The sequence below is a fragment of the Cervus elaphus genome, chromosome 5, assembly GCF_910594005.1.
Source record: "Cervus elaphus chromosome 5, mCerEla1.1, whole genome shotgun sequence".
In the NCBI taxonomy this organism is placed as follows: domain Eukaryota; kingdom Metazoa; phylum Chordata; class Mammalia; order Artiodactyla; family Cervidae; genus Cervus; species Cervus elaphus.
The window spans coordinates 90591893-90607965 of NC_057819.1; the positions used below are offsets into that span (position 1 = coordinate 90591893).

The 16073-nt window shown below is 40.7% G+C and overlaps 1 protein-coding gene across 1 annotated transcript; it reads left to right on the forward strand.

The window, feature by feature from the left end:
- Positions 1 to 1963: 1963 nt before the first annotated feature.
- On the forward strand, positions 1964 to 14631 carry C5H17orf75 (chromosome 5 C17orf75 homolog). The gene is made up of 10 exons (XM_043903079.1): positions 1964 to 2262; positions 3062 to 3142; positions 5387 to 5512; positions 6428 to 6571; positions 6960 to 7017; positions 8495 to 8614; positions 9372 to 9436; positions 9587 to 9723; positions 10522 to 10625; positions 12268 to 14631. Exons 1-10 carry the CDS (start codon positions 2123 to 2125, stop codon positions 12481 to 12483), a joined length of 1191 nt encoding a protein of 396 aa, XP_043759014.1. The 5' UTR covers positions 1964 to 2122; the 3' UTR covers positions 12484 to 14631.
- The last annotated feature ends 1442 nt before the right edge of the window (positions 14632 to 16073 follow it).

Below are 16073 nucleotides of genomic sequence, written 5' to 3' on the forward strand. Positions count from 1 at the left end.
GATGAAAAAAGAGAGCTTAAGGGAGGGAGTTGTCGTCCAGTGGTTAGTGGACCCTTAAAATCTACATAGCATAAATAAATAAATAGAATTATTTTTTGTTTTAGGAAGAATGAATAAAATGCTTTTCTGCAACTAATGTCCTACTTCAGACCAGTTTGATCTCTTATCCAGGTTACTGTCACATTCTCAGTCTCCAATCCACTGTTCTCACTATTGAGCCAAAATGTTTTATAAAAAACTCAACTCTAACTCAGCTCCATACTTACTCTGTGACTTTGTGTAAATTACTTCAACTCCCCCACCCCACCCACATTTTTTTCTGGCTGCACCCTGCCTCTTGGAGTGAAAGCATGGACCACTAACTACAAAAAGGGATTTTTTTGTGTGTAAGACTCAGAGTTAGGCAAAGAAGGAAAACAATATGAAGAGATACAGAAGACAACCACCGTAAGTCAGGGAGAGAAACTTAGAAGACTCTTTCCCCACAGCTCTCCAAAGGAACCAACCTGGCTGACAGCTTGACTTTGGACTTAAAACTCTAGAACTGTGGGATGATAAATTCTGTTGTTTAGGGAATTCCTTGGTGGTCCAGTGGTTAGGGCTCAGCACTTTTACTGTTGGGACCCCAAGGTGCACAGCGCCCCCAAAAAATAAAATTTGTTATTTAAACCACTCAGCCTTTGATACTTTAACTGGAACCCTAGAAAACAGAAACACCTATATATAGAAAATTCTAAGGAATACATTTTTTTAAAATCTAGAGCTAATAAGAGTTCAGCAAAGTTCACAATACAAAATCAATATACAGTATAATATTGTAAGGGAATTATCCTTCAATTAAATAAAATTTTAAAACAAAGGTCAATATAGAATAATCAATTGTACTATACACAAGCAACAGCAATCTGAAAATGAAATTCAGAAAATTCCATTTTTAATAGCATCAAAAAGAACAAAAATTTAACAAAAGTTCAGAACTTATACTCTGAAAAACCAAAATATTGTGGTAAGAAATTAAAGATCTAAAGTGAAAACAAAAAAACCCCGAGATTAACTGTCCAAATAAATGGCTTTAAGACATAATTTTAGGTCAAGTCATCTTCAATTTTGTGGTCTTGAGTTCTGGAGTCAGTGGGTTTGAAAGCCACTCTGCCACTTATTAGGGCTTCCCAAGTGTCCCAGTAGTAAAGAATCTGCCTGCCAATATATGAGATGCAAGAGATGAGAGTTCCATCCCTGGGTCAGGAAGATCCCCTAGAGTAGAAAATGACAACTATTCCAGTGTTCTTGCCTAGAAAACTTCATGGACAGAGGAGGCTGGCGGGCAACAGTCTACAGGGTGGCAAAGCATGGAACATGACAGAGCACTGCCACTTACAAGCTTATTTTACAGTGGACAAGTCCACTAATTCTGGCCTTGGCTTACTCTTCTGTCAAATGGGATAATAAAGATATCTACCTCATGGGGTTGTGAGAATTAAATGAATAAGTATTTGTAAAGCACTTAGAAAAGTCCTGACACAGAAAACGCTCAATAAATGTTAGCTACTATTTTTCTATATAAAGTTATGGGATGTAGGTGTACTTTATTATCTTTAATATGGTGATAAGGTAAAACGTGCGAGAAAAAGATGCCTAGGCGTTACAAAAATCTTTTCTTTTTTCTGACGTTACAAAATCTTAAAACTAATTCAGCAGTTTTTGAGCCGCACAGGGCACGGGCTAGGACAGAGGATATAGCAGTGAACAAGATGACATTCTAGTAGGAGAGACAGTGAACAAATACATCTTGTCGGGGTGATAACTGAGATGAAGAACTAAGCAATAGAAGGGGATAGGATAGAGATTGATGCGACTGCAGTGGAGGTGCCAGGGGGATGTTTTGCATAGGGCGGTTAAGAAGTTGTCTCTGAGGAAGTGACGTTTCTGCACAGACCTGAATGATGTGAGAAAAAGAAGACAGAAAAATCGAGGCATTCCAGCTTTTTCGACTAAGAGCCCGGGAAACCAGCGGAACGCAGATGCGCGAGGACGGGGAGCCGGACGAGCCCAGCCACAGAGGACTGTACGGCAGCGGGGGAGCGGTTTGGCGGGAACGCAGGGCCGCTCAGAGGTCGCCGCGATGCTCCCCTCCTTGCAGGAATCGCTGGATGGGGATGAAAAGGAGCTAGAGAGCAGCGAAGAGGGCGGCTCCGCCGAGGAGCGGAGACTCGACCCGCCGCCCAGCAGCCACTACTGTCTCTACAGCTACCGCGGAAGCAGGTGCAGCGCCCGGCCGCCCTTGTGGCCCCGCCCCGGCCCCGCCGCCCGGCCCCGCAGCCCACTCCGGGTTCCGCAGCTTGGCGGCTCCCAAACGCCGTCTTCTCCCCTCCCAGCCAAGGTCTCTGGCCCTCAGGGCCCTCCTCGCCTCACGCCGTACTTCCCGGCCCCCAATCCTGGACTTTTGCGCCTGGTCCTCCCATGCCTCAGCGCTGTGTCCTTGACATCTGAGAAGCCCCTTCCTGTCACCTCTGCCTTTTGTTTAGCGCAGTGCTTCGCACGCTCAATAAAGTCAATCCCCATCCCCCCTGTCCTTCCTGTCATTGTCTCCCCGTTTTCCTCCGTCCCCACCCCCCTTTCCTATCCCCATGTTCTGGTTACCGTCTGTCCTTGCTGCCTCTTTTCCCTCCGCCCGAGCCGACTTCCTGGGGCTCTTTTGGCCCTGTAAAGTCTGTTTTTGTTTTTGTTTGGGCTGCTTGTGGGATCTTAGTTCCCCCCGCAGCGAAAGTGCCGAGTCCTATGTGGACCGCCCGGGAATTCCCTGTAAAGTGTGTATTTAAGAGAAAGTTTCCTTGACATTTCTGGATATTTAATTTAGGATATCTTCTAGCATTAAGTGGCTGTTTTATGGGTTTTCCCTGTCATTGAAGCTAGGCGGAGGAGGACGGGGTTCAAGCATTTCTACCTTGCAGCATTTTTAGTGGACTGTTTGCCCCCTTCCTTGCTTGCTGGGGGAGGGAGGACATACTCCGCTGGACTTAGAGCCCATAGTTCATAACTGAATTGGTTTTGTGGCGAGCAGAGTGGCGCAGCAGCGAGCGGACAGCGATGATGGAAGCCCAGGTGGCACAAATGCAGAAACTCCCTCTGGCGATGATTTCAGGTAAAAACAGCTTGGCCATAAGCCGTGTATGTACTTTTCTCTTTAAGGCCATCTCTGGCATGCAGATGTCAGTGGGTACCTTATCTGCCCTCAGCTTTCCCTGAATGAAACCATCAAGCCCACTTCACCTCTAGGAACCTCATCTTATTTTCCTTTATTCATTTATTCAAGATCCACATACCCTGGTGATTAGCACCATGTTGATTAGCCAGTTATTCTAAGCTTCTTGATTGAACTCCAGTAAATATTCAATATCATATGAATATCAAGAAATTTAAAATCCTCCTCTCCCTACACACACCCCCGCATTGAATACCTTTCATAGCTCTGCTGCTGCATACTGCAATGTAAACTCCAAGCCAGCAATGATTGCTGTCTTTTGTTCCTTGATGTCTCCGTGCCTAGAACCTTGAGTGATAGGTAATTGGCATAGGGTCGACGTTTAATATATATTTACTAAGGGAAGGAATGAATGAACCTCAACACTTGATGCAAAGTAGGGTATAGTACAAAAATATTATGTTCACTGAGAGGCTGGATGATGGATGATTTAAGAAATTTTTCAGGTGCTGTAACAGTATTGTGGTTATAGATACATACATATATATTTTTTAAATCCTCATTTTTTAGAGATATGTAATAAGATGTTTAGGGATGAAATAATATGATGTCTGGAACTTGCTTCAAAATAAGTCTGGGACTTAAGAGATCAAACTTATAGTTCACCAGAGGGGAAGGACTGGGGGAAGGGATAATTAGGGAGTTTGGGATGGACATGTAATCACTGCTATATTTAAAATGTTTAACCGACAAGAACCTACTGTAGAACTACATGGAACTCTGCTCAATGTTTTGTTTTGTTTTGTTTTTTAACTCTGCTCAATGTTATGTGGCAGCCTGGACAGGAGGGGAGTTTGGGGGCGAATGGAAACATGTATGTGTATGGCTGAGTCCCTTTGCGGTTCACCTGAAGCTATCACAACAGTGTTTGTTAATCGGTTATACCCCAATACAAAATAAAAAGTTTAAAAACAAAAAAGCCCAAAATAAGTCTGGGAGGTGGAGGGTATGGACAACATGGGGAGTGCAGATGAGAACGAAAATTTTTATAATTTTTATTGTAATATAATTGATTTACAATGTTGTGTTAGTTTCAGGTGTACAACAAAGTGGCTCAGTTATGCAGATATACATATCCACTCTTTTTTAGATTCTTCTCCCATATAGGCCATTACAGAGTATTGAGTTCCCAGTGCTGTACGTAGGTCCTTGTTAGTTCTCTATTTTATATATAGTAGAGTGTATGTGTCAATCCCAGTCTCCCAGTTTATCCCTTCCTTCCCCCATAAGCTGATCATTGTCAAAACTGGGTGGTAGGTACATGTGGGTTCATTATACTATTCTTTCTACTTTTCAGTGTTTGAAATTTTCCTTAATATGGAACCAAAGATGTGAGGCATATTGGGTTCATATTCTCTGTTGGGAAATTTGGGGATGGAAAATCTTACATAATCAAATTACAGTTTCTGTTCATATACTAATCTCAACCAAACTGAAATGTTTGTGTTTAGGCTATAAATAATCACTGAGCTGGTGTGTTTATTCATGGGCAGTGGGTAGTGGGAGGCTTGAGGAAAGGAGAGGAGGCATGAAACAGTGATGTAGAAGAGAGTGAACCAGGAAATGGCATGCGAGCTGGGCAGCAGTAAGGGCCCACTGGTGGCTAGTGGTGGTTCATTTAAAATGAGACTAGCCGCTGTGGTTGTGGGGTTTTGTCCAGCCACATTCAGCTGCATGGGTGCAGGTGCAGGCTAGGTAGAGAACGGGACTAACCAGGGCTGAAGGCTTGCTAAGCAGATACGAGGTGAAAACAAAGGGGTTGAATGAAAATGTATGCGGGGCGGTGATCGTAATGACTGACCACAGAATTTAAGCTGGGCAAGAAGGGAGGTGAGGATGAGAAACTTGAGGTTACTGTGAAAAAGAGGGAAGGTCCGTGGGTTTGGGGGGGTGGTCCTACTGGAGTCATAATACTAAAGAGAATGAGCTAGAAAGATAGGACCACTTTAAATGGATGAGGCAGATTGTACTTGGTGACATACATCCCTAGAAGCCTCACCAACAGGAGTCAAATGGAAAACTCTGCTGAGTCCTTAGTGAGGGCTTTTAGCAATGTTGTGTCTGACTTACGGGGTATAAATGCAGAGTCCACTGCTAAGGAACGTGTGTCTTTCATTTGTCAAGCCTCTCCTTGGTAGATACTAATCTACCATCTGAAGTGGAACCAGAGCTACGCAGTTTCATTGCGAAGCGTCTTTCTAAGGGAGCAGTCTTTGAAGGGCTGGGTAATGTTGCAGCTGTAGAGCTGAGGTAAGTGTAAAATGTGCTGTGTCCTGAGATTTTATTTCTGAGCTAATATGGAAAGCGATGAGAAACTCCAAAAGATCAGCTCTGGCTAGACCTGCAAAGTTCATCTTTGTCTCCTGGCAGCTGAGCCCTGGGCCTCACACAAACACACACACACTTTTGAGGAATGGAATTAACTGAATGGCAGAGACCCTTCCTCCTAAGGGTACATATTTAGTCTTGTACTTGGGAGAAAAGAGCTTATTACCAAAACTGAAATTGTACAGTGTACAGTTGTGAAGTGCTTTCACAAGCTTCAATGCCTTTCTCCTTACAAAGGAGTGATAAAGCAGAGACCCTTACTTCCTATTTCAGATGAGGAAATAAACTCAGAGAAGTTAAGGTCCTAAGGCCGGTCACATTGATGGAGTTCAGGCTTAAATATAGGTGTCCTTGGTTGAATTCCAGCCATCTTTCCATTACACCCCGTGATTGTAGTTCACTTCAGACCATGATATTGGCATCAAGTCCCTTCAGGAGTATGAGGCCACATCCCAAAGGTAAGACCACAGGGTCAACACTTCACATCTTCCTGGCGCTTCAGTGATTCATGTATGTTTATGGGAGGGAAAACACAGGTAAACCATGTCAACATGGGTAAACTGTGAACAAGAGTGAAATTTGTATGAATTTTTCACATAAGAAGAATTCAAAGAAATTCCGTGTTTGTTAGGTGCTGCTTTAGCTAAAGCCCGTAATGATGTATGTTCACTTTCCTCTGTTGTTATCAGTAAACCAAGGAGAAGTCTGGGAGCTTCTGAACTACAAAGCAGTCTAACGATATTGCCAGATCAGGATGACCAGGGCTCAGAGGAGCCTACAAAACTACATGAATGAGTTATCAAAAGAATGCATTTTAGCTTTTTCTTTCTTTTCTAGAATTCCAGGTTACCGAGTCGGTTGTTATTACTGCCTTTTCCAACAAGAAAAACCGCTTCCCCAAACAGCATCAATGGACTCTGAGCAGAAGTCTTCAGAGTATGTGGTCTGTTTTTTAGGAGGGTCTGAAAAAGGACTTGAGCTATATCCTTTCTTTGGTCTTTGAGGATATCAGGAAGGAAATGCTGGCAAGCAAGTAGAGGATTATCACTGCCAACCTCCAAAAAGCCTTTCTACCTCTTATGCATGAACTTCAGTTTCATACCTTCACATGACCAGTTTGTCTTCACTTGTTTTATCATGAATTTATTTATTTTTGGCCACTCAGCTTGTGTGACCTTGGTTCCCCTACCAGGGATTGAAACTGAGCCCTCGGGGTGGTGAGAGCATGGAGTACTAACCACTGGCCTGCCAAGAAATTCCCATGACTTGGCTTGTTTTAACTAACAGTCATTTAAGAGATTTTCCTATTACCCTTTGAGAGATAAAACCCTGTCTTGATTCACCCTTTATCACTTCCTTAAGAACATACTTTCAGGCTTGAATTGGATAAGTACATTCAAGGGCTGAAAAATAACATGAACTGTGAGGTAAGATGATTGCATTAATATTTTTATTTTTTTATTTTTTGCATTAATATTTTTAAAGACCCAAATGACTAACATTATGTGACTGCTGTTCTTATCAAATCATCCAAGTGGGCACAGACACTTAAATTCTGAAAATGTGCTACTTTGTGGGCTAGTAGGAAAGTGCTTGTTAAGAGGAGCAGGGAACACAGTCCTCTAAGTTTCACAAGACTGCTTGTGATGTTTTGTATCTATGAAAAATTCAACCCATTAAATTCAAAGGTGTACGGTAACATGCCAAGCAAGGAAGAAGATGCTCCTTTCCTGATTTCTAGACACGTAAGATTTATACTCTGGGCAGAACTAATGGCCTGCGAAGCTGCTGGCACCAGAGACATGCTGTGCAACGGGATGACTGTCCTTGAACTCAACCTCAAAGATATTTAGAAACATCCCGTTTTTCATTAATCGATCTTTTCTGAATTAGATACATCCATATCGATTCGTTTATCCATACCTTTTAGATACTATGCATTTGGTTTGTGGGAGTTAAGTCATAACTCATAAATTTTCTACCCATTACAGGTGGTAATAATTCCTTTTGCTTGTCGTGCATGTGCTTACAGTGCAGCACAGAGGGGAGTGATAGCCTCGGAGTGAGCCGGGGATACGAGCGCGTCTAGGGTAGCTGCTCTCCCAGGATGGGGCTCTCCCACCAGCCCCTAGGGAGCAGCAGAGCCGAGGAAGCTGGATGGGTCCCCGGCAGTGTGTCTGACCACAGCGGGGCGGGCTTGAGCACTTTGATGTGCTGGCCTGTGTCCTCCTCTGTTCACTTTCAAGTGTTAGTGAGCTGTCTGCTTTCCTCAGTGGTTCAACAGGCACTTTATAAGCTCATCCATGGGTGTTGCAGAAACTGTACCAGATGCTTGGGAGTGGGGGGTGAGGATTTTTTTCCCTCCCCTTAAATGAAAGAAGTTTTATTCATTAATTTTTGGAGATAAGGATTATTAAGAGAGTATTTCCTGGAGTTCACAGCACAGTGGGAGGAGATGGACATGTAAATGCCCTAACTCCTTTCAGTGAAGAAATAGCATGGAACCCTATTAAGTCAGTCTCTTCATTTTATATAATGCATGTCTTAGTTTGTTTTTTTTTAATGCAGTACTGAATTAATCCCCTCTCTGCCTAACAAGCCCAGCAAAGTTATGTCACAATTCCTTTTTTTGTTTTTTGGCTGTACTTCTCTGCTTGTGGGATCTTAGTTCCCCAACCAGGGATTTAACCCAGGCGCCTGGCAGTGAAGGGCAGAGTCCTAACCACTGAACTGCCAGGAAATTCCTACAATTCCTTTTTTTTAATTGGTGTCATTAGCTTAAAAAAGAAGGAGGTGTCAGTCCCCGTTTCTTTTCACTGTCAAGAGTATCATGAAGAAAATGTTAAGTCCATTAATTAAGGTGAGGGCTTAGATCAAAGCAAATGACATTCTCTCTTAATCTAGGAAAGCGGTGGGGAGAACCACATCCAGTCTTACCTGAGCAGCTGGTTTGCAGATGTTGTTTGCCCCATCCAAAGGGTGGTCCATCTCTTTCAGGAGAAGCTCACTTTTCTGCTACATGCTGTAAGTATTGCCCAAACGAAAGTATTTCCTTTATTGAGGATCACTTTGGCAGAGTTTGGTTTATTTAAAGACATACTTATTTTCTCTGAATATTATTTATTACTTCTACCTGCCCTCTGAATATTCATTGAGATTATGCTTGCAATAAGGATACACTGCACTCTATTTACACAGATCCAGAAAGTTACACTACGAAGGCAGAGTTGCGAATACTATCTTCTAATACAATAAAACATTTTAATCACTTTTTCTTTTTCTTTTTGGCTGTGCCATACGGCTTATAGAAACTCGGTTCCCTAACCAGGGATTGATCCCGGGCCACAGCAGTCGAAGTGTTGAATCCTAACCACTAGACTACCAGGGAACTCTCTACAATAATTACTTTTTGAAGTGATATGGGAGAGATGTGATTTCTAAAACAATTTGAGAAGGAAAACGGAAATCCAAAGTAATTTTTAACTATATAAAAATGTCCAAATAAAATATTCACTAAAATATCGAGTAAGTGGCTAGGTTTTTCATTTTTCATGTGTGGGTGGATGCAGCTGAGGCTGGACAGCCTCTCAAGCCCAGGTGGTAAGGCTAGGTTCCCGACCGTCAGTGAACAGCTGAACACAGCTCTGGAGAGCTCTGGGGCGGTGCCCAGCAAACATGGTCTGGTGCAGTGCTTTTTGGGGGAGGCGACGTTCAGTCACTAGCTACTCTGCAAGGAAAATTGGCATACGTGTATCAGCTGGGCATTGTTTTTCTCTCATAGGCTCTGAGTTATACTCCTGTTGAGGTTAAAGGATCAGATGAAAAAACAAAGAGAGACATTCACAGGTAAAGAACAGTTTTGCAAAGAGAGAACCTTTTCCACAGGCAGTCTGATATTTCTGTTTTTAACTCCCCTACCACGCAATGCAGAATGAATTTGCTTTCTCCCTCCCATCCTGTAATATAGTTTGTGGAAAAAGATTGTGTGTGTGGCAGGTTTCTGAGCGTGGCTAGTCTCCAAGGCCTTATTCACGAAGGCACCATGACATCCTTGTGCATGGCCATGACGGAGGAGCAGCATAAATCTGTGATCATTGACTGCAGCAGCTCCCAGCCTCAGTTCCACAATGCAGGTGAGCCGCAACCCTGGGAACAGCCTGAGAACAAACGACGCAAAGTTATCCTCCCTGCCTCGCGCAGTTTTACATGTTTGTCCCCAAATCACCAAAAACAGTAGCATTTCTAGAAACGTGGAAATCATGACATGTCTAGCAATTCTACTCCTTGGTTTATAGAGAAACTCTTATGTATGTACACAGGGAGACAAATACAAGATGTCCATAAGGGCACTGTTTGCAATAGTAAAGAACTGAAAGCAACTCAAGTGTCTGTCAACAGGAGAACTGATAAGCTGTTATACAATGGAATACTATACAGCCGTGACAATGAGTGAACTAGAGCTATATCTCTCCGTATAGCATCCAAACATACTATATAGTGAAAGAGCCATTAAAGAAAAGTACAGTTTTAACATATGCAAATTTTTTTATACTATATAGGGCTTAGAGATAAAGTATGTGGCAAAAGTTTAAAGAAAGACATGGGCATGATAATCCTTTCTGATGGGAAAATAGGGGGATGCAGCTGGGAAGATGCACGTGGAAGCCGTGACCATTTTGGTATTTCTTAGCCAGGTGGTGAGTTAAGGTTTTTTTAGACCGATACAGAAGTCTTAAATAATTCATTGTAAGCGTTTTATAAATGAGGACAGAACATTGTGATGTATACAAATATTGAGTCCTTGTGCTGTGTGCTTGAAACTAATGTTATATGGTTCAATTATACCTCAATTTAAAAAAGAAAATACAAAGAAAGGCAGAATAAATGTCTTATGATTTTACTTTTATTCATTTTTCTAAACTATTTTATAGGGAGCAACCGCTTTTGTGCGGATTGGATGCAGGCTTTTATGAATGGTGCCGAAGGAGGTAACCCTTTTCTTTTTCGACAAGTCCTGGAGAACTTTAAACTAAAGGTAACTAATTGGCTGTGTGCCAAGTGCCATATATAGTCTTTGTCTTAAAGTTTAGTTAGTACCAGTGACCAGGAAACAAATCTGCTTCACAGCTATGTCTGTTAACTAGGACACTTTCAAAACTATAATCCTCAATTTCCATTTATACCAACAGCATTGAAAGTGCCAGCTTCCCCAAACCCAGACACCACTGGGTATCTAAACTTTTCATCTTTGCTAGTCTGACAGGTGACAATGGTGTATCACAAATTTTATTTGTATATAAAAATTTCAGTTTATTTCAACCAAAACCAGAACAGTCCCCTCATTTCTCCCACTCCCTGTCTGCTGCCTCTGGTGGCCCCAGTCTGTACTCTTGAGTCCATGAGTTGTTTTTTTAATATATACATAAATATATATATATATTTGGATTCCACATGTAGAAGAGATCATGTGGTATTCGTCTTTCTCTGTTGAATCCGTTTCTCTTGGCATGAAGCCCTTGTTGCAGAGTTCATCCTTTTCACTGACTGAGTGGTATCCTGCTGTGTGTATTTACCGCAGTTTCTCTGTCCACTCACCCATCAGCTCACACTTGGGTTTCTTCCATGTCTTGGCTGTTGTTGGTGATGCTTCAGGGAACACGGCATTGCAGATATCTTTCTGAGTAGGTGCTTTGGTTTTCTTCAGAGAGATGCCCAGAAGGAGCATTGCTAGATGGTATTTTTTTCATTTGGATTATTACCTTAATGTATATTCCCAAAAGTGGGATTACCAAGTCAAAGGGTTTGAATGCTTTGGTTTCTATTACAGATTGCGAGCTTGCACTTCAAAAAAAAAAATGGGAACAAATTACAGAATGTTCAGCAATGTGTATGGGTTTTCTATGCAGAACCTAATATAACAGTTTTTTATCAGTCTTATTTATTTTTATTACTTTAATATTGGCACTCCATAGCTATTCAAATCTGTCTTTAATTATTATTCAGGCTGAACATTTTTTCATGTTCGTTTACTATTAGCAAATAAACAGAAAGACATTTTGATGGAGCAAATGTATCCACTATAGTAAAAGCAATACTAATGAAAGGTATCACTTGTCATTCTTTATATATAAACAGTATCTTTATATTTTTTGATGAATAGTCAAGTAAAGTCCAAGTCTTAAACATAAATTTGCATTATTCTGTGTTTTTGCACTGTAAGCCTTATTCATAATAATTAAAATAATGTTCTAATTTTTGAAAAACAAACAAGAGCTAGAATCTTCAGAAGGCATTCATTTATATTTTTCAGTGGCCTCTGTATGTATCATTGCATTTCCAATAAATTGAATTGAATCCTTACTTATATTTTAGGGACTTCAGTCTTATAATTTATGGCATATCTTAGTTGGGAAGCACAAAAAACGTAGTTTCACGCCTAAAGGTTCAGAATTTTGTTGGGGAGGCATGTTGTCACCTTATTTAGGAGATTTGTATTTTTACTTTATGTAAAAGATTTTGTTCTATCAAGGGCAAAGCATATTAGCAATTAAAATATTTGAAATAAAAGGCAAACATTTTATTAACATATAGTTGAGTTCTCAGCTGGATAGGAGATCTTTTGCAAGCTTCATTATTATCTCACTGAACACATACTTAACTGGGTAATCTTTTTCTAGGCCATACAAGACACAAATAATTTGAAGAGATTTATCCGGCAGGCAGAAATGAATCATTATGCTTTGTTTAAATGTTACATGTTCCTAAAGAACTGTGGTAGTGGAGATATCCTTTTGAAGATTGTTAAAGTGGAACACGAAGAAATGCCAGAAGCCAAAAATGTGGTAGCTGTCCTCGAGGAATTTATGAAAGAAGCTCCTGCCCAGAGTTTTTGATGACGTATTTAGAGATGATTGTGTTGTGAAGTCATGCAAGCCGTGGTGTTTAAAACTGTGGTAGTTTTTATAACTGTCATAGGATTGCTATTTCAGATTATTTGAAAACACATTCTAGATTTTTTCATTTTGTATTTTCAAAATTAAGCCTAATTAGATGTATAAATCTGAGGCACATCTTCACAGTCATAGATAGATGTATGTTAGAATTGTGAAATTTTTACATTGCTGGTCCCGTAAGTTCTAGCTTCAGGGAATTGTTGCTTAAAACCTTCAGAGGTGATTTTGCGGCTTCTCTGAGAAGTTTGCTGCAGTATTTAGCAACTTTCCCTCACAGAAAAATCATAATACTTCTTTCTCAAGGTACTGTTGTTGTTGTTTAGTTGCTAACTCATGTCTGACTCTTTTGGTGACCCCATGGACTGCAACCCGCCAGGCTCCTCTGTCCATGGGATTTCCCAGGCAAGGATACTGAAGTGGGTTGCCATTTCCTTCTCCAGGGGATCTTCTCGACCCAGGGATCGAACCCTCATCTCCTGCGTTGGCAGGCATATTCTTTACCACTGAGCCACAGGGAATCCCTCAATGTACTATAGCTTCTTTCAAAAAACTTATTCCTAGTTTTAGGACAGATTAACACCATGCCACCATTTCAAAGACAGATCTCTGCATCCTGTGGGTGCTTGATGGATTTTTTTGTCCAATTGATAATGGCATGGATGATGAAGGCAGCTTTTATGTCAATATGCAAATAAATCATGTGTGTAAGAAATTAAATGAACTTTAAAAATAGGTGCACTAGCTTCAAGATAAGACATTATCTCTGATGGAAAGCTACTGCAGAAGTGGCCCGATCACTTTTCTTCATTCTTTTGTTCACAGGTATTTGCCAAGAGCCTATAATTTCTCTTTTTCTTTTATATGAAAATGCTGGAGTTTTTAAAAAGAGTGTTAAAAAAGAAACAAAGTACATCAATTTTACAAGCAAACATAAAGAACTCACACAGAGATTCTTCACATTGATTTTAGTTTTCTGTACATGTGTTACAAGCCTTATATTGTTTTACTCTGAATCAACTGAAAGTGCCCTGTGTTAGAGCCATTTATAATTCCCATGGAAGCCAACTGTAGCTACACACACATGACTCCAGTTTGTTCTGCATAGCTCTTTAATAAATCCATTTGATAATGATTTTTGTTTGGAAGATCAGAAGTCTGTTCTCACTGCCCTTAGGATGCTCAGAGGAACAGAAGCCCGTAAAACTCTCCTAAACTCATCTAAATTCACATTAAGTGCTGAGTTTTAACTTTCAAGATGACTGACAATGGCCTTCTGCTTTCTCTTCTACAGAAATCTAGAGACATGACTCACTGAGCCATTTCTTTTCTTTAATGAGAAATACAATTCAGGATCCTCATAAAGGCTTTCATATAGTTTTAAACTTTAATAACTTAGATTGTAGTCAGTGTAGAAAAAAATCCAAGTACCATCTTTTTTATAGCATTCAGAATGACTATGGGAAACAAGCTATTTTATGGCACAACCCTTGAATCTGACTTTTTCTAAGGTAGGGTTGCCCACTTGGAAATCAGTTTTTTAAATAAATAACATTAGGACATCAACATTTTGAGTCTGGAACATATGTTTTTCATTTTCAAATTCACATATCATTCAAGAGTCCATGTTGTAAATAGCATTTAAAAGCAAATTTATTACCTGCTTCAAATCATTGATGGATAGAGTCAAGGCATAATTACATATTCTTTATATGTACTTTTATATATATTTTTGGTAATGTAGGCTCATGACATCACATAGTTATATACAATACAGTCTTATTTTAAAAGTGTGTGATAAACTGTATATCACTGCTGTAGAAAAGGAAAATAGTGACATGGAGCTGTCTTGTGGGTCATGAGAAGAAACTCAGAGCTTGTGACCAAAAACATGTATTATACTCAAATTTTAATAAGCTAATATATTAACTTTCAAAGTTTTAAAAAGCATTTGTTCAAGTGTGGAATACATTGTGTGTTATCTGTGTGCTATACACACAGGAAGTGTATGTTTGCCATGGATCAAAAATGGTCTCAATTTACCTATAATTATATTTATAATAATAATAATAAAACTTAGCTTCTCAGCAACACAGTCATTTTTATTCAGTGGGCTCAGTTCTCCAGCCTGACATTTTTATTAATTCACAACAAGTTTTGGGGGAAATTATACTTGTTAGGCTAAGGAATTTGTTGAAAAAAATCAAATCGCCTGCTAGGAGACATCTTTCTGCAACCTACAGGAGGCATTAGGTAGAGTATATGAACAATTTCCATCACAGTGTTTTACTCATCATCCAGTACGCTTACACCTGTCTAATTCAATGGCCTAAATTAATTCTTTTCACTCTCCTTCATTATTAACCATGACAGAATGCCTGTCCTTTACCAGAGGATTACTTACACCAAATGCCAGGAAAGCCTGCAAGCGTCTCAGAAATAAGATTCAGTTACCAGGACTACCTTTCTCCTAACCATGTGTCTTCTCTGTCATGGAAACCCCACTGGCTTCAACGAAGTCCTTCCACCTGGAAGCCTAAGAGGGCAGCTCCAGTCCTATACCCGCTAAACTTCTTAAGTGTGCCTCACAGACTTCATATCACTCTAAGTTAGTGTAAATGCTACATTTCGGAAGTCAGGTTTGGTGGGGCGGTGATAGGGAGCAGTAATTAATTGATAGCTGTGAATTTTCTTGTGCACTACCTCTGGAGGGCTGACAAAGTGGAGATCCTGTTAAGTGAACACCAAGCAAATACACCAGGGTTCATGACTGTAACCAGATGGCCCCAGGCCTCGGGCAACTAGACTGGATCTTTATTTTTTTTTTAGACTATATCTTTAAACAAACGCCCTGACGCTTCTACAAACTTAAGTGTCCTTAAAGTTCTATACAAACACCCGAGAGCTGAGCACATGAACTTTGGAACCAGGCCGTCTTGGCTGTGATCCTCCTGGCAAGTTACTGAACTTCTCTAAGCCTTCCCTTCATGTGTAGATATGGGTGTACTTATACCCACTTCAAGTAGCTGTGCAATTAAATAAGACTGAAAGTGGCTCACCCAGTGCCCTGGCACATAGTAGGTACCCACTAAGTGGTCTGTATAATTAGCCTTATTATCGGTAATTTTTAAGTTATAGGAAGAATGAGAAGCTGGTGGAAGGGAGGAAGCAAGAGTGAAGAGCGGAGTGGTAGGAGGCCAGAGGCAAAGCTGGTTTAACGACTGCCGGCTGCAAGAGAGCCTACCTTTGGGAACTGAGTCCCGGGACCGCGGCTGCTGACAGGGTGCGACTTTCTGGACTCTGTTCCCCACACTCCAAACAGGCCCCAGATCTTGAGCCTGAACCATGCTCTAAAATTTGTTCTGGGATGACTTCTGCCATTCCAGAAAGCATTTAGAAATATTTGTAAATGAAACTGATGTGAAAACATGACAGGAAACAACTCCCACCATGAATTTTAACAGGGTAGTTTAATCCTCCACCGAAAGCTATGAATGGCGAAACTACATACACTGCCATTAGCTTAGAGAAAC